At 33.6% G+C, this 25,438-nt stretch overlaps 1 protein-coding gene across 2 annotated transcripts in view; it reads right to left on the reverse strand.

Moving 5' to 3' along the window:
• The window catches only part of LOC149067549 (uncharacterized), a 224,640-nt gene that overhangs the window by 2,260 nt on the left and 196,942 nt on the right, over nucleotides 1-25,438 (reverse strand). For both annotated transcript variants that reach the window (XM_089252465.1, XM_089252466.1), the window contains exons 21-26: nucleotides 19,667-19,795; nucleotides 16,630-16,798; nucleotides 14,260-14,288; nucleotides 12,230-12,412; nucleotides 8,264-8,410; nucleotides 6,524-6,641 (exon numbers count right to left, since the gene is read on the reverse strand). In XM_089252465.1, coding sequence (XP_089108591.1) covers nucleotides 6,524-6,641; nucleotides 8,264-8,410; nucleotides 12,230-12,412; nucleotides 14,260-14,288; nucleotides 16,630-16,798; nucleotides 19,667-19,795 — 775 coding nt within the window. The remainder of the gene's footprint in view (nucleotides 1-6,523; nucleotides 6,642-8,263; nucleotides 8,411-12,229; nucleotides 12,413-14,259; nucleotides 14,289-16,629; nucleotides 16,799-19,666; nucleotides 19,796-25,438) is intronic.

Raw genomic sequence — 25,438 nt, forward strand, 5'->3', positions numbered from 1 at the left:
GCCAATTTTTCTACCACATCAGTTGATATCACTGATTTTGAATTACTAGCTATCATTACCAATACCCCCTTCCTCCATCATGGAGTCCCTATTTTCTAATATAAATTCATTTTTCAACCAAAATTTACAGTGTGAGAGTTAAAAACGTAACAAGGTTAATCTTTGAGTCCTCTGGTTAAAGCCTTGTTGACCTTTCCCATGTGTGAAATGTGATCAATACTGTACAATCTAAGCAAAATTGCACCAAGTAGAATGTCCCTATTTCAGCATTCATTAAACTTTAAAAAATATACATGCAGTTGTATTTTTCCTCAATAAACTAAATACAGGGTGTTTCAAAAAGAATCATTCAATTTGAAAAAAATAACTATTCAGATTCAAATCCATTTGGATCAAATAATGCATAGGTAGAAAGAAGGAAATCTAGAGTTTCATGCAGTTTGCTGACAGGTAGCGCTAACACTCTTCCTTTGGCCACCACTTCAGTGTTTGTCAAGATGGCGACTACACAACAGAAATTGTTTTGTGCTCTAAGCTTCGCGAAGTGCGAGTCCGTAACAAATCATGCTTTTAAATGCAACAATACCCTGGTATTGAACTTCCTACTGCTCAGAGCATTAGGCAATGGTATAAACAATTCTGAGACATGGGTTGTCTGCATAAAGGGAAATCTCCTGGCCGTCCCCGCATGTCAGACGAAAATGCGTAGTGCATCTGACAGAGTTTCACACATAGTGCACAGAAATCTATTCACAGTGGATGCAAACATGCTTGCAAAAGTTTGGGACGAATTTGAATACTGTACAGACATAAGGTGCATACATCCCAAGGTAGACATATTGAGCACTTTTAATTTGGTTTGTAAAACTAACTTTGATTAGCCATGTAATATAAAATTAATCTTAAGTGTGTCTGTGTTCAATATTTTTTGTAATATACACTTTTCATATCGGGTGATTCTTTTTGAAACACCTTGTATATTGATACCTAGTTTTGATCACTAACAGAAATCATTGATATTCAATCATATTATATGAAGGAAAAATCTCATGACTGAGCAATATTAGAATCAGCTTTCTTAAAAAATGGATGAAATGATCATTTTTATAGATATGACAAAGACAATATGCCATATGCACCAATAGCACATTTGGTAATTTTGTATGTGCCTCAGCATTTTTACTAACATTGATTGCTAAGACTGGATTCCAATATTTTTCAAGATTGAACAGTCTAATAAATGTATCTACACAAAAAATTTCAGTGATTTATTCACTCTGTTTACAATAAAACACTTAGCTAGCAATTGAAGAGAACCAGGTTTTTTTTTCTTCCTTCCCAAAAAACTGCAATATCATTAATTTTCCACAATTCGACACTGAAAAAATACATCACAACTACATAAAAGTCTAACATAATGCATTTTGTTTTCCATTCCTCAATTTTCGTAAGTTATAAAAATATATATATATGACATACAAATGTACAAGACTTTTATAACACTATACATTGCGGGTCTGACAAATTCTCATTCAATGTAAGGAATTATGAGTCATGAGGTAATTGAAGAAAAAAATGCAATAAAAAAATATATATCAATAAAAACTTCAAACCATTTTTCACAGTATGGAAAAACCCCTTAATATCTGCAACCAATGAGATAATTACAGCAATGTCACTGTCACTACATTGTAACTCATTTGGGATCCTGGGTTGCAGGAAAAACCTGGGGTCAAATGGAATATGCAAATGAAAATTTTATGAATCGTTATTTAAAAGTTTAGGAATTTGATGCGTTACAGTGCATCAGTGACAACACTAATTATTGAAACATTTGTTTTCAGTCAACCACTAAATAATAAACATTTTCTTAATCATACATTGTTTTAATCTAATTTTTAATTTTAAGAGAAAACCTTTTTTTGGTTCAGATTTAAATATTCAGTCAAATATTTCCACAAAGTGAACAAACTACAAATAAGTGATTGAAACCCATCAACAAAACAGTAAAGTTTTCTGAAGCATTTTATGCATCAGAATACGCTCGGATTCTTCATAGTATAGCTTACACGATACGTTTTAAAAAGATAAGCTCAACATATATTCATAATGTCAAACACAAAAGGCAGAACTAAGTGTGTAAGAAGTAATTTCAAATTATGAAACATAGAAGATGAATACAGGGTGATTATAATCAAAGTTCCCGTACTCTGAGCAGTTGTTTTCTCAAACACTTTCCATCCGAATACAGCCAAATTTTTAGGATATCTTAATGAGACCATTAGAGGTGAGATTTAAGCAATAAAAAATATTTCAGTTTTTAACCACCAGGTGAAAAAGTAGCGCTCTCTTATTGCATTGTTCTTTTCCCCCATGGTCCACATACTGTATACATCAAGTTCCAATCAATGGAATACATTCACAAGAATGGGCACTACACTGAAACTACTCAGATCTATGTAGTGCCTGTTCTTGTGGACGGATTACATTAAAACTTGATATATACGCTATATGAACCATGGGAGGAAAAACAACGTAATAAAAGAATGCCACTTTTTCACCTGGTGGTCAAGAGTTGAACTTTTTATGTTGTTGCATAAGTCTCTCTTCCATGGTCTCATTAAGACATCCTGAAAATTTGTCTGTATTTGGATGAGTAGTGTTTGAGAAAAACTACTCAGAGTGCAGGAACTTTAATCATAACCACCCATTACAAAATATGGTCAAAGTGTCAAGCTCACAGAAACATCAATGAAGAGTCCATGAAAACAAAACGTTCTTGTACTAAAGAATGAAAATTAACAAGAGATAAAACATTTTGAAACCATGTAAAAATGTACACGAGTTTGTGATGAATACTGTTAAATTTGCAGTAAGATTTTCTTTTAAGATCCATTCCAGTGTTTTTAGTCAACACAGATTTGCATCCCAAATTTATCATATTTCTTGTTTATCAGCAAAATGTAATAATCTAAATCTAATAATTTTCTTAAATCAGAGACGTAACCCTCTATGGTCCAGAGTATATTTGAATATACATGGTAAAATAAATAGTCAAAAACCCATTGTACAAATTTCTTTTGTCAAAAGTTTATTGTATTAGAAAATACATCTTTTGGTTTTATTTCAATACAAGATATGGCTATATAGCACCATACGTTATCTAGGAAGAGTAAATTCATTTTTTGTTGGTGTCGTTTCCAAAAGCTACTAAAATTTCATGTGTTCGAAGATTTATAAAACCACACCAAGTTGAGGGAATTGGAAATAAAGTTCAAGGTAACAACTATTTGACTTTGCTAATCAAAATTTAATTTTCTAAAGGTAAAAATGTTCATTTATTTTGTCTCAAAACATGCATGCATATTAAAATATATACAGTGAACGTTTAGGTACCCATTCCAAGCAAATAAGTTATTCCCTTTCTGTTGACAGAGATTCCTTTTATGCCTAAATAGAATAGTACTTTTATTCATGCACTAGCTCTTGTTTTTCATTATATTGTTTTTAATATATTTTTGCTCGTAACTAATCAAAACATATGAAAATAATCAATTTATTTTTTAAATGTGTAATTAGTCATATACTTAGTCATAGAAATAAATATTATCTGTCCTTGACAGGACCTGAACTGGAGGGGGGAGAAAGGGGAAACTACCTTGGTCCTTCTATAGTGAGCTCACTAGCATGAAAAAACAAACTAATTGTACCAAGGCTACAGCCCTATCAGACCCACCCTTGTAGGGGTGACAAAATTTAGAGATAAAACTTTAGCTTCAAAACATGAAAAAAAAATGGGGTGAAATAAGGGAAAGCAGCAAAAGCTAATTTGCCCCTCCTAACAAAAATCAAAGTTACTGCCCTGGTCCTTGATCCAGATAATTTTGTAGGCAAACTCAATGCAGCATTGCTAATTTTTCAAAATTTATTGGTTTATTATTGTATATTTTATACTTTTTCAACTTACAACTTTTATGCAATAGTAATTTTTTTTTTATTTGATTCTAAGGTAACAAAATCTGTTTCCTATTCCTTATAAGTTTATTGCCATCAACAATAAAGCCAAAGTAATTATTACTCTTGAAGATAGTCTTCATTGTTTGAGTTATTTTCAAAACTTTCATTGTGCTCCTAATGATGATATTGCTATGGACGAGTTCTGAAGTAATGACACTGAGAAAGATCATTATGCTAAATCTTCTATGAATGGTAATGATTTGTAATAATCGAAACAAATATTAAAACTTATGGTGAAAACAAAACACTGCAAAAACTAATTATTACACACCAGAATGGATTGAAGATGAAAAATGGCCAGGGAGTCTAAGCTCATATTATTATTTCTGTACTCAGATGACAAAATGTTGTCACTTTTTTAAAATTTCATGATGATGAATTTGTAAATGATATTTTGTCGACATGCGATACTGCGGCTTTTTGACTTATTACAATTTGTCTTCATTGTTTCCTCATGAACTAAAAGAGAACGATTGAATTTTGCCTCCTTCCAAAATTTTAAAGAACAAGCCACGGGAATGCAAACAACTCAATTTTTTTGGGAAAAGTGACTTGTAACATTTTGCCATCTGAACACAGATTTATAGATGACATTTTGTACAAAAATGTTAAAAAATCCAATTTATATGGTTTAGAAGAATGCGAACTTGGATGGTTTATTAGAACCATCCTTTATGTGTTGTTGATAAGTCTGGCTATATAACTGCAATATCGCTTACATAAACTCATGTCAGATGGGGATGACAGCATATCAAGAAACATTTGTATTTTACAGATAACAGTACAAAAAAGAAACTATATCTTACCCCGCAAATGTTCTTTGTATATTTGAAAAAATATTGCATTATTTTGTATTTCAAATACACAAGTCTCTAATTAAATAGCTATGTTTATATATATTGTGTCAATTGAAAATATGCTAGCAGCCATAGGCATATGCAAAAGTTTCTCGGGGGGGGGGGGGTTTATGCCTTTTCCTGCAAAATAACACTATAATCTTGGCTTGGGAAGGGTGGTCAGAATCACCAGTCTCTTAGCGTACACCAATGCCAACAGCATTCATTTACATTCTTATTTGCGGAAAAAACCAATGCATGTCTTTATAGGGGTGAACCATAGAGGATTAAATAATGATTCCACACAATTAGCAATAACCTATCAGCTTGGTATCACAAAATTTTAAAGTTGGAGTTTATATCTCCTTAGCGCGATAACCCCCCCCCCCCAAATTTTTTTTTTAGCAGTATAATGAATATAGTAATTGACTTTCAATATGTATATAGACTTGCTAATTGTTGAAAGATAAAATTTAAGCAAATAAGTATGGATTGTTCTTGCACTGGCAGTATTTAGTTTGTTTGAAGAAAGTTTTATCTGATATATCCCAAAGATAGTAACTAAAAGGTTGATGCTTAAAAAATATTATCTTGTTTCATAAAACAACTTTTATCTAAATGAGTGCACACATGTGATTATATTAATAATGTCCAAACACCAAATATAACACTAATTTGATAGCAACAAACACAAGAGCTTCCAATTTTTAGATAATCACCAACTTTGAATGGTGACTGGAATCAAATAATAAAGCAAAAGAAAATTGTCAGCATATAACTTATTTTTATCTACACATGTTTTTACGTTCAGAAAAGGTGTTCATTGCTTACAAAATTTGTTTTTGCAAAAAGCATAATTTAAATAAAAACTTCACTTGAATGTTTCTCCTAAAATGTTCTCAGAGGAGCTCATAACAAGATAATACTGAAAATGACATTTTTTCGATATCACTCAGTCACCTTACACACATAATTCCTTATAATATTTTAAATTTGAACTTATAAAATTTTATTAAAGAAAGTAGTTGACAAACTTGACTTCAGAAAAACCAGTTTATTTTTCAATAAAAAAACATTAAAATTATTTTAAAAAAAAGGAGAGAAATATTTTATTTTATTTGGACTGAAATAAGATTTTCATAAATTTAATTATTAAATTTGAAAAATCTTAGGTATCCCATCTCTTGTTTATAAAGCTCTCATGATGTTTGCAAAAGAAATGAAAATAACTTTTCACATGTAAAAGTACTAAAAACCTAGATCTGGTAGTCCAGGCATCTCAAACATACAACTAAAACAAAACATTAAAATGGCTGCATATTTCCCCTCAATAAATTACTAGACACACAAATTGATAGTGCAATGGTAAACATGGCTGAAAAGTCAGTTTCTAAGACAAAATGCAAATGTCATAAAAATGTCTGATTCAGCTAGAAGCTATAATAAACAAACACAAAATTTGACTAAATCCCTTCAATAAAAAAAACAAAAACGAAACAAAAAAAATTAATGACCTTTCATATAATGACATCACATATACATGAGCATGTACAGATTTACTATCAATCTCTATTCTCTCAACAGGATGCAAGATACAGAAAAGGTGCTTTGACACAAATGCTCTACAGGCTGAGAAGTGAAACAGTACTCAAGATGGTCAAAATATTTACTCTTTTTCCTGTTTCCGTAAAGTATCACCCATTCTGTGATACTGTGGCTTTATTTCAGTACTTGGTCTGTTGTATTGTAAGTGATCATACACATCTCCATTTACAGAAGGTTCTTGGGCTGTCAAAAAAATTACAAAGATTTATAGGTTTGGTAACAATTTGTAGTTCTCTAATATGCTAATTTGAACAGCATCACACATAAAACCAACAATCATGCTAACCTGAACAGCGTCACACATAAAACCAACAATCATGCTAACCTGAACAGCGTCACACATAAAACAAACAATCAAAACAGCCTCCTAGTGCTTAATAATACTGAATCCACTCTGTATCCTCACTGTTTATAACTATATATGATGTGGAAAATTCTGCAACCACCTCCAAAAACAAGGAGCATTTTGCCTCCATATAGACAAAGTGGGAAAATTACCCACTGAGTATATTTTTAGAGTGAGGCCCCCATGTTTATACACATTTTTCTAGCAAAACTCACCTCTGAAAATAAAAAAATAGTAAATTGCCCAGGTAGTAGGCAGTATAGTAAGTAGATCCAGGTTGATATAAGCAGTATAGTGCAACTTGCGCCGCCTTCTTTCCAGTCATCTCATGACACACAGTGAAAGAACTGGAAATGTGCATTTCAGGACGGTAGAAATATATTTTTCTATACCTTTTTTTTTACTGTAACTATGGGAAAAAGAGCAGTTATTTGGTGGTGTTACTTAGATACCCCCTCCTATTTATTTTGCTTCATATCATAAATGCTAATTTATAGATATATTTAACATCCATATTTTCTATGGACATTATTTTTTCAGCCACCTTATTAGGCAGTTTGCCTGTTTTGTGGCCTTTGTATTCAGAAATTTTTGCTACGCCATTACTTTTGTCTATTTCTTCACATTTCTCACCATCACTACAATTTTCTTCAGACTGCCCCATCTTCTGGAAAACCAGTTATGTTGCAGTCACTAAAACATTTTCTGTTAGTTTTCCCAATCATTTTCAACTAAAATATCTTCCCAATGCCACAATAGCTATCAAACATCAAGAGAAATATATGTCAGAGAATTTTTCTTCTTCTTCCAGTCTAGATGAAATTAGTGAACACAGACTATAGGAAATGCAAACACCACATGTTAAAACTCCCAGATAAATATGAACTGTATGAGGGAATAGGATTTGAACCACAAGATCATGGCAGTATTGCATGCGGGGCTCAACAATTGAGTTATATACCAAAAAATATTGTGCAACTCTTTGCTCTATTGAGTAAGAGATGATCACCAAAAGTACAAAAAATGAAAGCCTGTGCTGAATACATAACTTTATTCACAAATGAATGAAAATAAAATTTTTATACGTAGTGGCCAATTGTAAAAATTATACAAAAATATTTTCAAATCATCCAATATTGACTAGTTTCTCATTTGTCATGTGCTGCGCCAGTGAAAGACATACATGACTTTCCCATCTCAGTCTGGCCATATGCCTTAGTCAATCAAGGTTCTACTGTATATTGATTTTTAAATGACAGTGAGCAATGATATTAAAAATTTATAGAACTATTTAACTAGCTTAAAAAATAATTTGAATTTTAAGATTAAATATTAATGTTGACTATTTTATTTTTTATTTCTCTTGTCCACATTTTGTTCTGGAAGTGAAAGGGTTTCAATTCTTGCTTAAAACAAGTAATGAAGTACAATTTAAAAAAGAAAAAAAAAAAAGACACACCTTCGCCGTTAACTTTCACTTCATCATAAAATGGTTCTTTTTTTGAAAGATTTGGTTTTAGATCCTCAATACTGTGATAAATATTTGGATTATATTCAAAGTCTTTCGATTTCAAACCTACAGTATCACAGCTTCCACCACAAGCACCTAATGGGAAAAAATTGCAAAATTAGTGATTAGCACATATAATATATAATATGCATGATGCAATTAAAATGTTTCTGAACTATTCCCAAATTAAGAGATTAAGTTAGACATGTCACAAGAGGAAGTAAAACCATAGAATGCAATTAAGTTTTATGAAGAACTGACTACCATAACTATCAAATAGCTATTTCTGCCCCCTCTCTCGTATATTATACAAATACAAGGCCACAACAGGCAAGATGCTCAACGAGGTGGCTGGGAAGACATGCCCATACGAATATGAATGTCATATATTTCTAAAATACAGCACCCCCAATTAAAAGTGCAATTATAAAAATTAAAAACTATATATACAAGGTACGGTTCAAAATTAAGGGCCGATCACGTATAAAAAAAATACAAATATAAGGCCACAACAGGCAAGATGCTCAACGAGGTGGCTGGGAAGACATGCCCATACGAATATGAATGTCATATATTTCTAAAATACAGCACCCCCAATTAAAAGTGCAATTATAAAAATTAAAAACTATATATACAAGGTACGGTTCAAAATTAAGGGCCGATCACGTATAAAAAATAAATGGCAATACCAATTGGTTCGCACATGCGTAGTAGCATTACTTGGTCTGTTGGGAATGTAACTGCCATATTGTCGTCTGCCTTCATAAGACAGTGTTAAAATGAGTGCGGTAGTAACAAATCCCGCCAGTTGTGAAATTTGATCAGTGATTAGATTTCTAAATGCAAGAGGACATAATGCTGCTCAAATTCACCGTTGATTGTGTGAAACATATGGGCCTACCGCAATGAGTGAAGGAAAAGTGAGGCAATGGTATCATGAGTTTAAAGAAGGTCGTTCAAACGTTCACGATGAGCAGATGAGTGGCAGATTTAGTGTCTGGGCTGACGATCTCATTGAGCGTATGAATGCAAAAGCGAAAGAAAATCCTCACTTTATGATAAGCAATCTTCCTCTAAAATTTCCAGAAGTTTCTAGGACAACATTGTTGAGAATCGTGACTGAAACTCTAAGTTATCAGAAACTGTGTGCACGATGGATACCAAAAATGCTCACAGAGATCACAGAATGGCGTCTGCAAGTGCTTTTCTCGACCTCTTTAACCATGATGGAGATGAATTTCTTTCTGATGGAGCAAGCACTACGAAAACAATTCAAAAATTCGGATGGGAGATTTTTGATCATCCCCCTTATAGTCCCGATCAGTGACTACCATCTTGTTGGACATCTCAAAAATTGGCTTGCGTCTACACGCTTTAAGGAAAGTGAGGAATTAGAAACCTCAGTGTAAAACTGGCTAAAATCTCAGGCAGTGGAATTTTATGCAGAAGGTTTGAAGAAGCTTGTTTCACGATATCAAAGTGTTTGAAACGATATGAACATTGTGTAGAAAAATAAAGTAATCATGAAAATTTTTAAAACCACTGATAAATGTCATTTTTTTCAATTGTTTTCATTTCATTACTGATCACCCCTTTGAACTGTGCCTCGTGCATAATAAAATATAATACAATGCCCATAAAAATATTGATGTTGTCTTATCAAAGTATGGATAGTTTCTCGATTCACTCCAACATGTTTATCGTATTTCTTTTTAAATGTGGCAATTGTGTTAGAATTTACTATCCCCAGGGGTAAGCTATTCCATTTATTCACAACTCTATTAGAGAAAAACTCCCTGTGGCACCTCAACCTGGAGTTGTCCTTTACCAATCAATACCAGTCCCCTTGTTCAATCAGTGAATTGATAGCATATTAATAATCCATGGTCCATCCCATTCATCCCGTTGAAAATTTTGAATGCTTCAATCATATCCCCTAACACCTGAATTCTTCTGATGTAAACATTGCATTATCCCTTACCAATCGATACTGGTGTCCCCTTGTAAAAGCAGTCGATTGGCGGTGTACTAAAAGTTCATGGTCTATCCTATCTATCCCATTGAAAATTTCGAACTCTTCGATCATATCTCCCCGACATTTGCGTTCATCCAGTGTAAGCGTATTCAAAAAATTAAGTCTCTTCATAACTTAAGCCCTGTGTGCCAATAAGGACATGTGTAGCTCTTCTCTGCAACCCCCCTCAACAAAGTCTATGTCCCTCTGTAGGTATGGTCTCCAAAACCTCACAGCATACTCCAGTCCATGATGAACTAAGCCTCAGAAAAGCAAAAGAATGACTTTAGGAGAAGGGCGCAGTAACACAGGTTGATAAGACACTAGCATAAAGTACCAAAAGGATGTTTACAGGTGTTGCGAGTTCGATACCCGGTTGATCCTTGTCAGAAAACTTTTGTGACACAGGGGTACAACAAAAACGGCGAGATGATCACAGAAAAAATTGCTACTGCAGGGAGTTCCCCACCAAAAGGTTAGCGCACCAATCTCTTGAAGAGTATAAAAACAAGCCTGCTGTTCAGAATTGGCAATAAATTGTAGGTCCCGGTCTAATTATTCCTTGTGTGCAAAAAATGACCATGGTGCAACAAAAATGATCAAATGACTTCAGGAGAAAGTCAATGAAACTCAGTGTTCTATCAGCTTTTTTGACCACTGCTGAACAATAATTAGAAAACTTGAGCTGTTCGTCAATGAGAATTCCAGAATCGGTGACTATAGTCAGGGCTGTCTCAAGGGCATCATGGGCCCCCCGGGCTAAGTGATTTTTCTGAGACCTTACCTGGTATATTCTCGAAAAATTTAACTACTTCTCGTTTTTCTGAGGCCCCCTCTTCTCTTAAGGTGCCCGGGTGGGCCCATGCCTTAAGACGGCGCTGACTATAGTTGCATCCGGGATAGTGTGTGAGCACTATTAAACTCGTAAGTAAACCATGGGTTGTTCAAACTAAAATGAGTGACATGCACTTGTCAATGCTAAAAATTATACTCCATTCATTTGCCCATGCTCCAATCCTGTTTAAGTTGGTCTGGAGCAACTCTGTATTGCTTTCATTCCCAATATTCTTCTAAGCATTGTAAAATTTGTAAGAAATTGTAAATGTGAACTTGTGAAATTTTGATTTTTTAATCATGAACAAATAAATTATGTTAGTTCAGAAATGAGAACGGAAATGGCTCTGCTGGAGGTGTTTAGATGCCCAGGCATGAAAACTTGAGCAGTCTGATCACATGTTTGTGAGAAATTAGGATGTGCACTGAAATTGGCCTAGAAAACACTAGTGGTGAATGCCAGAACTGATTAAGACATTTCCAACACTTTGTATTTTTCTGATGAATAGTTACGGCTGTAGATAGCTCTGAACTGGAAAATTTGAATTGTGCATATATGCATTTTAAGCTGAAGTTTTGAAAAGCAGTCAAAGTCAATATAAAATACAGAGTACATTATCAATGCATTTCAATCTCTTTTTTTGCAGCCTAGTGCCACTCTGCTTAAATCCTGCATTTTGTGTAGGATGTCCTCAAATGTGTATATAACAACACAGTTACAAAAGTCGCAGTTAATAACTGTTGTCAATGTCTAATTTTTGTTTCCAACACACACTGATGTTTATTATCAATTGTTTCAACTTTTCTCACCAAACTATCTAGTTCCATCCATTTTCATTTTTACATTTACATAATTCTTGGAACATTTGTTTTTGTATGTAAAAATTCCATCATAATTCATAACAATTGTAATGCTCAAAGGCAACTGCCTTGTTGCCTCATGCCTGGGACTGCCCCCTGATTGGAATATATCAAGAATATATTCAGCCACAAGAAAAAGTAGATAGTGGAAATGATAGAAATGCTATTATATTTATAAATCTTATGTTTACTCATTTCTTTTATACCTTTTTCGGTGATTGCACCAGAGTCATTTTCTTCATCTCCTGACAATTTTGCTTTGGCCAAGTTACTTTTCATACCAAGATCATTATAGATATGTTTTGTTCCTGTATTGTTGAGTTGACTAGTACTGCAAGGTGTTGGCATTCCTTGGTATGCATACACTGGATTATCAAAATGGCGTCGATCTGAGAACAAAAAGTATAAAAAAAATATGAATATTTAGACAAGAAAACTTATATTCTGTATGTTTATTTTTCTGTGCTTTTCATAGAGGAAATTATAGATGATGTCCTAATCAAAATTTTAGACAAAGAAACAATGAAATGAAACAAATAAAGAAACTTTTGAATAAAAAAGTTAATCTTTTGCATACACTTATATCTAATTAAATGGAAATGATCACAGCTCCCCTTATGTTAGGTTGAACAGTTCAAAATTTCTCTATGAACATGAGATAGCCAATATAATTTTCAGATAAAAAGTTGTAAAGAATTTAGCTTAAATCCAAATTATTCTCATCGTACCAGATCTTCTAAAATTTATTTTTAGTATTAAAACAAAGGAAAATGGATTTTGCTGATATCATGGGATGTTGCTGCAACACATTTTTTATTTTTTGTTACGTATATGTTGTGTAAAAACTTTAATCTGAGATTACTAAAGATTCTAAAAAGAATGGGAAAATTTATTACATTCCCTGCAGGGGTTGCAAAAAATAGGTAAGAAAAATTAACAGATCAGTTTAGTTGTAAACTAAAAATAGACAAATGTATGAGATGGTCATACACAGGATTGATCTTTGGTGGAGGCACACAGGGTTTAAGGGGGGGATGGGCACAAGAAATTTCTTTCATGGAATTTTCAGTAACTAACCTTCAAAAAACATTTAAAATTAAGACAATGATTAAGATAGCACATATAAAGGCATTTTCTTTCAAAATTTTATTTTATTATATTAAGGTTAGCAAAAATGTTTAAAATATTTGATCATCATGGTGGGGGAGGCACAGGCCCTCTACATACACCTCTAATATGAGATGTGCAACAAAATGAAAAAATCTAGTATTGCATCTTATTGTTGGATAGAAAATCACATTTTCAAATTTTCAGAAAGTAAAGTAGAGACACCCCTTGTGGCATGTGAAAGACCACCAACAAATGAAGAATGAAAAGAGACCTAATTGAATAATTGTCCTATGCTAACCTGGACAAATACGTCCTAAACACAAGAATGTACAAGGATGCCATCACGATAATGTGCCCCGATGCAGTAAAGGCCCAAGCCATTAAGCAGAGAATATCCAGAGATTTCAAGCTGAAATTCCATCTAGCCACATTCACCATGAATCTCACCTCTAATTTCCAGGTAAGGCAATCGGGTGACATAACAAATGGACCAACAGAAAATAAATATTCTGCAATTCCACTGTGATAAGAGCCAGGTTGCCATGAACACTAGGGCTGTAACTAGGGTTTTTGCCGCTTGGGAACAAACATGATTTTGCCGCTCCCACAATTTTAAATTCAATAATTTTATTACGATGCTCTTTTGTTTCCACCTAAAAAACTGCCACCCCCTCCTAAATTTTGCCACCCAGGACAGTTCCCCCCCCCCGCCCCTCCAGTTCCAGCCTTGACCAACACCATATGCAGATTTGTCCAGAAACAAGGCATAGATATTCTCTTACTCCAGGAGCCCTGCAGTGATTTTAGGTTTCATTTGCGACCTAGTGAGCTATGATGATAAATGTTTGGTTTGATGTGAATGTCCATCTCATAAAGAGAGTTTGGCCCATCTTTTTTTAATCACCCTGTATAATAATAGCAATGATGCGAAATGTTACCTGGAAAATCTTTCTAGATCCACAGACTTTTATTGTAATAAGGTATTTGAACATGATTTAATGGAACAAAGTGATGCATATCAATTGAGGGGATAGATAAATTTTAATGAAATATAATAATTTTTTTTTTTTTTGGTAGATACTTTTTTTATATACTTGATGGAATGAATAAATGAAATATTTATTACCTGGAGACGGATTGGGATCAGCTGCATACCTGATAAAAAAAAAAGGTTATTATAACATTACAATACTTCATTGATCACACTGTCAATTTAAAAATAATTGGCACAAAACTGTCCTTTAAAATTCATGAAGTTTCTATTAATTGCAATATTTTTAAAAAGCATAATTTAAAAAATATATGATGTTTGTCAATACATACAAAAGGAAGTTGATTTTTTTTTTCCTAAAAAGAATAATTAAGCAACGTTTATAATAATACAGAAAGATAAGCTCCCAATTTATAAATTAGGCAGCAAACTAATATCTTACCAGTGAACATTACCTTTGAAAAAAAAAATGCAGGAATTTATTTCTTCAACTGTAATTTAAAGAAGACTAGCTATGCTTTATTAACTTTTGCATTTTTACAGCAAGTTTAATTCACCCTATTCCTTGCTCCTTTGCATTCTACCGGAAATGCTTCAGTGACATAGGTAATATGCTTTAAAAATCCACTGGTTTCACTGCAGCAAAATGTGCCAAATATATATTGGCTACATCAGCAAGGATTACTCACTACCTCTTTTTCACTATGACTCTCAGAAAAACCGTAACATCTTCAGCCTAGGTGCAATCAAAGAAAGAAGAAACCAAAACAACTTTCCACACCTACACAAGAGGTGTTACCTAAGAAGCCTCTTTAATCACAAGTTCAAGGATTTTAAATATTGTGGATAGTCAGTGGCGTCAGAGTGAGCGGTGCTGTGGGTGCTTGAGCACCCCCAGCATTTTCAAGAACAGGGCAGAGCACCCACAGAATTAATTCAGAAATAAAAATCTCCTACATAGATTTCTCTTTTTTTTCACAAATATCAAACACGGAAAAAAAATTGAAAAGCTAAAATTCTGCCTGTTTCTTGGCTATGTGCCTTAAATCTTACTGGATCCTCTGATTTCAAAACAATTGATATAGACTTTGATCCCGGTTTTTGCCTAAGGGATGAACGGTATCAGATACCATATGTTTTAGCAGTGTCATCGGAACCGGGGGATGCTGTGGCTGCTTGAGCACCCACAGTTAAATGGAAACCTTTTCTGATTGTTTTCGTAAAAAAAAGAAATTTTCACCCTGTACACATTGTTCTGTCTGCTTGTTTTATCTAGCCCTGTCCAGTAGCAATTTGCCCGGTCAGGCACCAAGGAAGGGTATTTTTGTAGAGAAAGACAAGAGCACACATCCTCTTTTTTTTTTCCTTGATTATGTTTCGACAGGCATCCCTTCTTTGTCTAAGGGTGAAAGCATGTTTTACAATAAATGAAATTCTGCATTGATAGGGCAATCTAGACGTGTTTCAGTGAACCAATTGAATGCCTGAAGAGAATGCCCACAATCTTGACTATTCTTATAAATCTCAGAGATGCAAGTACATTCATCTCATCCAGAAACAAACGAAAACAAAAAAATTAGAGGTAGAGTGCAATTATTAAAGCCCTAAAAAATTATTAAAAATGACAACTGTTTCCAACTAGTTGGCTAGTCATCGCCTCTTGCACTTTTTTGGGATATTTATAAAAAAAATTCCTTTTCACCTTCTTTACACAATCCAGCTCTTTTTTTCCTCCTTTTTTTCTGTGCTGCACCTAATCGTGTGTTGTTTGAATGATGTCACTTTAGAGAGTAGCAGGATTTTTAAATTCATTCATGGCCTTCAAAATTTTAATTATATATTTTGGGGGGGGGGGAACTCAATAATTTTGCCAGATTTTTTTATATTTCTGTGCATATTTAAATGAGTAGAACAAGTGGTAATTTTTTTCAAAACTTTTTTTTTTTGAAGACCTTAGGACCTTTTCCTTGTAAGTGAAAATGTTTATGGCAAAGTGTGTTAGATTTGTTGATATCATCATTTGCTGGTTCATCATATAAAAAAATGTTTGAAGAGCAAATGGCCAACATTTCATCTCCAAATTTTTTGTTTGTCTCTTATCCTAAAAAATTGGAATGCTACACAAGTGAAATTTTTTTTTTTATCACTGGTAATGAATTCACACAAGTGACCAGCAAATACTTCAGAAAACTTCAGATGTGAGCCACTGTGTGTAAAATGAATTTGGACCAATAAAAGAGTACATTAATTTTGATTTCAAGTCTGATTTTCATTTTCGTATCTTTAATTTAAAAAGGACTTTTAGTATTGTAAGATTTAACAGAAGGTATTCTCTAAAGAAAACTGTTTTCAAGATTTAAATTGATGATACTATTCTACGACAAATTTCAGATAATTTAAGATCTTGCTGATAAAGGTCACCTCGCGATTTTTTTACATAGTACGTTCACAAAACAAAACACTTCATGCTCAGTACCGATTAAAAACACATTTCGCAAAACTTACGTGACATATGCAAGGTCATCCTTTAATCTCCTTAACCTTCTTCTATAGTACAAGACAATCAGAATCATTGCAATCAATAAAATTATGGCTAATGTGACACCAGCAACCACACCAGAAGTGCTAGATGAAGAACTTTCTTCTATTTTCTGAACACTCTGTCCAATTAATCCTAAAAATACAAGTTTGAAATGTCAAAATCATTGAACAAAAATAAGGATGCTTTGAAATCAGACACTCCCAAAGTTCTCATTCATATATGATATAACAGCCAAAACAACATTAAAGTCTAACAAACTAGAAGCATGTGTATTAAACATGTTCCATTAGTAAAATTCTTAGCAAACTAACCTTTGTCTATTCTCTAGGTTTTCCACTAGTAAAATATCATTTGAAAAGAAACAAAGCAAAATAGAAGATTCTACAATAACCTGAAACTCCCTAACAGCAATGATTGAAACCAAAATTACTGTAGGAAAGTAAAAAAGTTGACAAATATATATATAAGATTTTTAGATAAGGTTTGAAAAAATTGAATGAAAAAACTATGGCGTTTGGCTGAAGATTCAATCAAAAATTTGTTATATTTTTGGTAACTAGTTATTATTATAAATACAGTGTAAAATTTAAATCATAAAGTTAGAATTAAGCACATTCAAATCAACCATATTTTAAACTTCCTTTCTTTATAATTTAATGTTGAAATTATGTGATTAATTAAATTTTTTTTAATGTTTTAGCTAATATAAAGTTGAAGGGAAAGAATTATGATTTTAGTATGAAAGAGTAGAAAAAGTTGTACATTACGTTTTCTAGACTTGTCCATGTCCATAGAAATATTAAAATTATAAATAAGTTATTTTTCCTTAAAAAGAGAAGATTTAAAAATTAAATTTGTGAAATAAGTGCTGAAATCAAGGCCGTAACTAGGCTGGGGCAACGGAGACCCTAAGCCCAATAGGGACTCACAAATAATAAATTTGCACAATTAATAAATTTGCACAATTAATAAATTTGCACAATTAATAAATTTGCACAATCAATAAATTTGCATTAATTAATAATAAACTGAAAGATTTCAAGAGAGACGTTGCTGAAACCTTCAACTTTTATGCTGTACTTTCATATCATTCGGTTGTATGCAAAAGTAGATATACTCAAGCAAGTACTGAAATTTGAACTCGAAAACCTAATTCCTTTATCTCTATTGTACAAATAAGTATTAGAACCCAAGAAGGCATGCTATAGCCCTGTTTGAAATGAAATTTTTTTTTAAAATTAAGTTAGGAATCTCACACCCTCAGGAACAAAAATCTAGTGCTTTCATAAATGAGAAATATTTTTTTATAATTAATAAAACCGATGTTCCTAATTAAAAACATTGGCCGTTAAAAGATTAAATTTCTTCTCTTCCATATTGGTTATTTTTTTCTTAATAATTTTTGAAGTTGAATTATTTCTAATGGTTTCATGTTTTGCATCCAGGCTTACATAACTGTTGCTAAAGTTCACACTAAAAATCCATGAGATCCCAGAACTGGATTTATTGATTTTACACTTTAAGAATATTTATTTTGGTTAACAAACAGATCTCAGATAGGAATTGAGTTCGTAAACCAAGGGTTGACTATATTTTTACTCACAGTATGTGCTGTTTTTCCACCTTAGTATTTGGCTTGGATAAATGGAAACATTTTGTCAGCTGAGCAACACCTGAAGAAATGTTTAGTCCTGACAGGGATCCTTGGTTATAAGGTCAATTTTCAATGAAATATGAGCATTTTTTTTCTTTGAAAACTGTAGCAATTGTGTGACAAAACATAAATCTGAATTTTAAATTTTTTTCCCATTAGATTTATTATTTAACAACTCATTTTGCAAGCTAAATCAATTTCTACAATTTGTGCCTCATTTCATGACATTTTATCAAAGCAGCCACTTGAGCCATTATGCAGAAGATTTCAAGAGAGACATGTTGCTGAAACCTTCAACTTTTATGCCATAGTTTTTTTTATCATTCGGTTCTATGCAAAAGTAGATGTACTCAAGCAAGTACTGAAATTTGAACTCGAAAACATAATTCCTCTATCTCTATTGTACAAATAAGTATTAGAAATATTATTTCCATCTCACTGCTTAAATGACCTTCAAGTTCTGATATAGATTCTCTGCTATCTGATTCTTTTAATTTCTGAAAGATTTTTTATTTTTTACATCGGCAAGAACTTTGAGATTTGCATGTAGAAATAACTAGAGAACGCAAATAAATATCATTATTTTATAGCATGGAGAGGGGAAAAACTAGCTAGTACTATAGTTTGATTATACAAATAGCAAGTTAGTTAAAAAACCATGCACAAATGAATAAGTGAAAAAATAATAAGTCACTCAAACTAACATTCAATTGAAATATGACATCCATATTTGTAATAGGCATCTTTTTCAGCCACCTCATTGGGTATTTTTCCTGTTGTGGCCTTGTATTTGAACTGAACTTAAAAATTGTCATTATAGCAATAAACAGTGTCCCCTAGCTGGATGATGTTCCAAAGCTTTTCTACCACTGCTTCTCATATTCATTTATTAGAAGACTTGAAAGCATTTTTCACTATTTTTGTTTAGCAGAATCTCTCAAATTAAATTAGAGTCGAGAGAACTATCTAGAACTACATTTTCCCCCTGCTGTTCATTATTATTATTTTTGTTGAACTAGTGAAGTCTTGTAGACCCCTAGGGTGCTGCGGAACACTAGTTGGAAAACCCTGTGCTTCAGTGATGTCAAAAGAAATTTCAACGATTCACAAGTCTCAGTAAAAAAAATAATACACTGAAATTAATGCATAAAAATTACTTTTAAGGACTTTTCATTACTTAAGGAGTTTTCAGCAAGCTGATATAGATCCAACCCACATTAGCTCAAATAATTGTAGTACCAACGTGTATCCTATGGCTTTGTGAATAGAAAAATTCAGCATTTACTTCTCACACTAATAAAGTTCCATATAATTATAACAATGTAATATATGTGTTTTTCACTCACGCATTTCACAATTTGGTCCACCATATCCATATTTACATACACATCCGCTGACTGCACTACAAACATAGTTTTCACCAGTGCACTGACACTGCTCCATGCAATGGTCTCCATAATAACCCTCCGGGCATACTGGAAAATGAGTGAAAAAAATATACTTGTCTTAGTTTCTATTAATTATTATTTAACCAATTGTAAGCATTTACTGGAATGATAGAATACAAATTTTAAACTGAAAAGAAAATATGTACTACATATTCAGTCCTAGATCCATTCAGGCATCCAATTTATTTTTAAAATAAAATTTTCCAATTTATATTTTGAAACAGCAAAGTTTATGCTATTCAGACTAGAAGTAGAAACTTAGCTATTTCTAGATTTTATACAGCACATAATTGATCTGTTCTAGACTCTGCCATGAAGCTGGGCTGGAAGAGATCTCAGCAATGAGGTGAGTCCGTGACAGTGAAAGAAAAAAGCAGAATTAGATAATTCAATTCTCGTGCACATATGTAAGAGAGACACACATGACTGCAAGGTAACAGTAAAGCTGTTGTATATGATGAATGTTGAAACAAGTGTGTTTTTGTTGCTCTCACTGTGCATGGAAAAGATAGACATTGAGTAGCAAATTGGTTGTGTATTGAAAAAAATTATGGATTAATCCTGATCTCTGTAACAACTACTTTGTTTTGTTAATCTACTTTGTTAATGTTGAGAATCAAAGAAATAGGCATTTTCTGGATATTATGCTGCAGTAAAATCTCAGTAAGAAAAGTCATCTGGTCTCCACCAGGAATCAAACCCAGGTCCTCTTGTAAATTGTATGTTAATATTGTGGGAAGAATTCCATATGATACAGTATATTTTATACATATGACAATCCAGTAGAATTACAAAAGAAAATAAAAATTAATGAATCTTTTTACTTATTATATAAATTGGAAATTAATACCTCTAAAACTAAGGTTACAGTCTTCAGGAAGGGGAGAGAGGCTTAAAAAGTCAGAAAAATGGTATTTTGCTAATATCCAATAGAAATATAGTTTCATCTCACATATATTTGGAGATACCATTTTTATCTTTTGGAAAATTTTTGACAGTTAAAATTAAATTCATCTCAAAAGAAAAAAATGCAATAGGCTCAATTTGGCCAATATTTATTCAGTCTAGGACTTCATCAATCAATATTGCTTTCAGGCTCTTTTCTCCTTTAGATGCATCAACTATTTCATTTGATACACCAACTTAAAGCCCTGAATATATAGACAATTTTGATGTTATGTTAGATTTTTTTTTTTTTTCGATAAAATTCTTGCACTTCCCACATGATACGCCAAGTTATATAATCAGATGTTTGGTTTTTTTTGTTGGAATCCTAAAAATGCCACACTATAGACTCCCAAGACTACGTCTTGATTGGTCGTTTGAAAGACCCAAACACTCGTTTCCTGATAGACAAAATTGGCTTGTCTCCATGTGGAGAATATTCAATGATTGTGGCTTAAGTTTTGAACTTAAACTTAGTAAAAAAAAATATACCAAAAATTCTCCAGATTCTTTGTGATCAAAGTATATAAGCTGACTTTATCGAACATGTATAATTCTACAACATTCCCTCAATATAGGCTCTTAAAATCTAACTTCGGAATAGAAATTTTTTTTTAATGATAACGATTTGAAATACAAGAGTTTTTATTTAAATATGACTTGAAAAAGAAAGTATGTATGTAACTATAAAGAGTTGTTCCTTATTAACCTACTCGGAAACACCATAATTTGAAATAAAAATTCTCGAGATCTGGTTGCATGTTTCCTTTCACTGCAATGCTTACAGACATTGCAGAATGAAATACCTAGATAAAATCTTGACACAATCAATTCCTGAAACATAATGAAGTTAACATTTCTAAAATCGAATTTTCTGGGTGTTATGCTGAAACTGATATTTGGAAAGAAAAGTGATTTGCCTCCTCCGGGAATTGAACCTGGGTCCCCTTGCATACTAGGCAAGTGCACTAACCAATACACCAGAGACACACTTTTCAATTCCTTGTAGCACACATTAGTAGCATGAAGCACTGAGTGGATTTCGGGCCGAAAAAAAAAGTACTATGTCTTCATTTATAAAATCTATTGGTTTTCATCTAACATTAAAAATTTAGAAATTTCTTTGAATTATGACAGATCACAAACGTGTTTTATTACCTTCAGCTTTTTCAGGCTAAACAAAATATTTTCAAGTCTTATTAAGATGGTGGCAAATATTCAATGGGCTTGGGCTCATGGACCAGATACAAGTTCATGCCTATGATAATTTATCATTATATAGCTCACTAGCAGTTCATTAGGCATTATATAGTTATCTGTCCCTTACATTACACCCAATAGTTCTATTTCAACAAGATAAATACACTTGAGGATCAGATTTAATATTTCTTGTTTGATAAATGTTTCATTCCACATTGCTGATTGTCATGTTGATGCATGGTGCTAGGATCTAAATGCAGTTTAAGTGGAGGGAATTGAATGAATTCAGGAGCATCAGGTCACTCATGGTGCTAAGCTTGAGCTTCATGTACACTGGTAAAATAAATTTAGAGAATTTGCATATTTTATCGAGTTTCATGAAAAGAACTGAACTGAATGTAAAACCACTGCTTCTAGACAAAAATGCAAATCTTGTACGTCAAATACGTAAACGTACACACGTGTGTAGGCGGAGTCAGTAGAGAAACAGGCTTTATAAGCGCGCATATGTTAAGACGCATTTTGTTCGCTAGCACACCTCGGCGAATTTCTTGGTGTTATTTTACAGCAATCGGTTAATTTCAAATTGTAACAGTAAAAATGAGTAACCACCAACGTTTAGGCGATGGAATGAGGTGGCGAATTGTGGGGAGGCTAGAAACAGGCCAATCTCAAGTCCAGATTTGTAGAGAGTTCAATTTAATGCTCAGCGTCATGTGTAACTTATGGAAACAGTTCCAGGATACCGGATCCATCGAGAGAAAGCCTGGGCAAGGTTGTCCAAGAGCCACGACGGCCAGAGAAAATCGCCATTTGTCGATTATAGCGAGGCGTAACAGGAGTGCTACAGCTTCTCAGCTCTCTCGTGACTTGTATGCAGCCACAGGAACCCGTGTATCAAGGGTGACTGTTTCCAAAAAACTTCATGAGAGAGAGTTGTTTGCAAGAAGACCTGCATTTGCGTCCCGCTCACTTCTACGGACAGGAGAATCCATTTATCATGGTGCAGAGAGCATAGAGATTGGAGTATGGATCAATGGGTGACCGTTCTCTTCACTGATGAGTCCCGGTTCAGCCTAAGCACCGATTATTGCCGTACGCTCATATGGAGAGAACCAGGGACCCGCTACCTACCCTCCAATGTCCACGAAATCGACTATTATGGCGGAGGACGTTTAATGGTCTGGGCAGGCATCATGTTGGATGGTCGCACACCTCTCCATGTCTTTGAAAGAGGCACTGCGACTGGTGTGAAGTATAGGGATGAGGTCTTGGAGCCCTATGTTCACCTTTTCAGGGGTGCAGTTGGCCCTGAGTTCATTTTAATGGGCGATAATGCGAGGCAACATAGAGCTCTTCTGCTCGACGATTTCTAGACAGTGAGGATACTCGCAGGATGGATTGGCCAGCCAGATCTCCAGACCTTGACCCTATAGAGCATGTCTGGGACGCTCTGGGGAGGGCAATTGCAACTCGCAACCCCCCTCCGGGAACCATCCAGGGAATGAAAACAGTGTTGCTGAACGAGTGGGACAAATTGCCACAGGAAATGATAAACTGCCTTATTTCAAGTATGAAATCACGCTGCGAGACCTGTTTATCTGTAAGAGGGGACCATACCCCCTATTAACCCATTTTGTTGTTTATTCTGCAATCGCTGTTTCATACCTTCCGACTCCAACGAGTATTACGCACGATCATGCGTGTGCATATTACAATTATTGAATGGTTATTTGTTTTGTACTGTATCAATGTATGTACATATCAAATTTCATTAAAATTGGTACAGTGGTTCTAGAGATAATCGACCAAGTCTGCAAATTCTCTTAATTTCTTACACCAGTGTAAATATTCTAATTTTTAAATAAATTCATATACAATATTAGTCTTCGTTATAGAATCACTAAAACCTGTTTGTGCTAGCATATAAAAAAATAATCCAACTACAATTATGTTTTTCTCCCTTTTCACAAAAATCCCAGGTTTCCACTTTTGGTAAATTATTGCATTGGGAGGAATACATTTTAAAGAAAAAAGGAGCAAGAACAAAAACATTAGAAAGATTAATAAGAAAATTCCTACAGATCTTCCACCTCTCAAAATTAATAATAACTGCATTGAGGTTCATCTGTTAAATTTCTTGGAGTGCATTTCACACCTCACTTCAAATGGAATGAGCACATAAATCAGCTGAGAAAAACTGCCAGCCACAAAATTGAAATAATCACTAAGATTTCTTTTCTTCTCCCTTTTAAAATCAACTTGCTACTTTACAATACCATGAGATTCTCCTGCCTTTCTCTCTTACTGTCACTTGGCCTGGGGTAGGACCCCTGATAACAATATAAATAAAATTTGTGTTCTGCATAGGAGATTTTTACATATATCAACACATAACCAAACCATCTCAATTGGTAGTATATTATGGGGGGGGGGGAGGATTGGTCAGTCTCATTTCTATATGGTTATTTTATTTCCATTCTCATGTTCAAAACAATTAAATTATATAGCCACACAAGTAATCCTATTATAACCCCAAGACTCACGTCTCATCACTATAGCACTAGATCCCATACTCATCTGATACCAGCCCACACCAGAACTAACATTTTCTGTAATAATGTAAATTCTCTTGGACCTACAACTTAGAATAGCCTACCACAATCCTTAATATTCATAAATAGTCTACTGCTGGATGAATGTGTCCTCTAAATTTTTCCATGTTATTCTGTCTGATGCTTTAGCCATCCAGCTGACTCCAGCTACTTTTCTGATCTCATCGATCCATCTTGTGCAAGGACCCATTCTTAGACGTCTAATGCCACGGGTATACCAACCCAGAATACTTGTGGTCAATCTGTTGTCCTGTTTTCTTGAAATATATATGTCCAGCCCATTTCCATTTTAAACATTTAATTCTTTCTACGATATCATATACCTTTGTGTGGTTCCTTATTCAAGTGATTCATTTCTGTCTCCTTGTGATGCCTAGCATACATCTTTCCATGCTCCTTTGTGTTGTCTGTAGTTTTTGTATCTTGCTTGTGAGTGTCCACGTTTCAGCTCCATAAGTCAGTGCTGGTAGCACACACTGGTTAAAAACTTTTCTTTTCAGGCATAAGGGCATGTGACTCTTCAGAATTACACAGTTTTTGCCAAAAGTGCTCCATCCAATCCTGATCCTTCTGTTTATTTCATTAATGATTTCATTGTCCAAGGTAATTTCTTGTCACAATTTCTGTACTTGTGTAACATGTGTAGGTGAAATAAATTTGAAATATATATACAGTAGAGCATCAATTATCCAAAACAATTGGGGACTGGGTGTTTTTTGGATAACTGATTTTTCGGATAATCAATCATTCACGAAAAAAATTGTACCAATGTCACAAGAGCAATATGAAACAAAGAAATTGTGATATTAAGCATAAAACTGCATATATTTTGTATTACATGACTTACAAATAACACAGAAAACTGAATAGCCTAGTTTGACAAGTTCAAAATTGCATTAAAGTAGGCTTA

Source organism: Pholcus phalangioides, unplaced genomic scaffold (genome assembly GCF_987345545.1).
Source record: "Pholcus phalangioides strain wild (caught in Gottingen) unplaced genomic scaffold, Ppha-v1.0 ptg000029l_1, whole genome shotgun sequence".
In the NCBI taxonomy this organism is placed as follows: Eukaryota; Metazoa; Arthropoda; class Arachnida; order Araneae; family Pholcidae; genus Pholcus; species Pholcus phalangioides.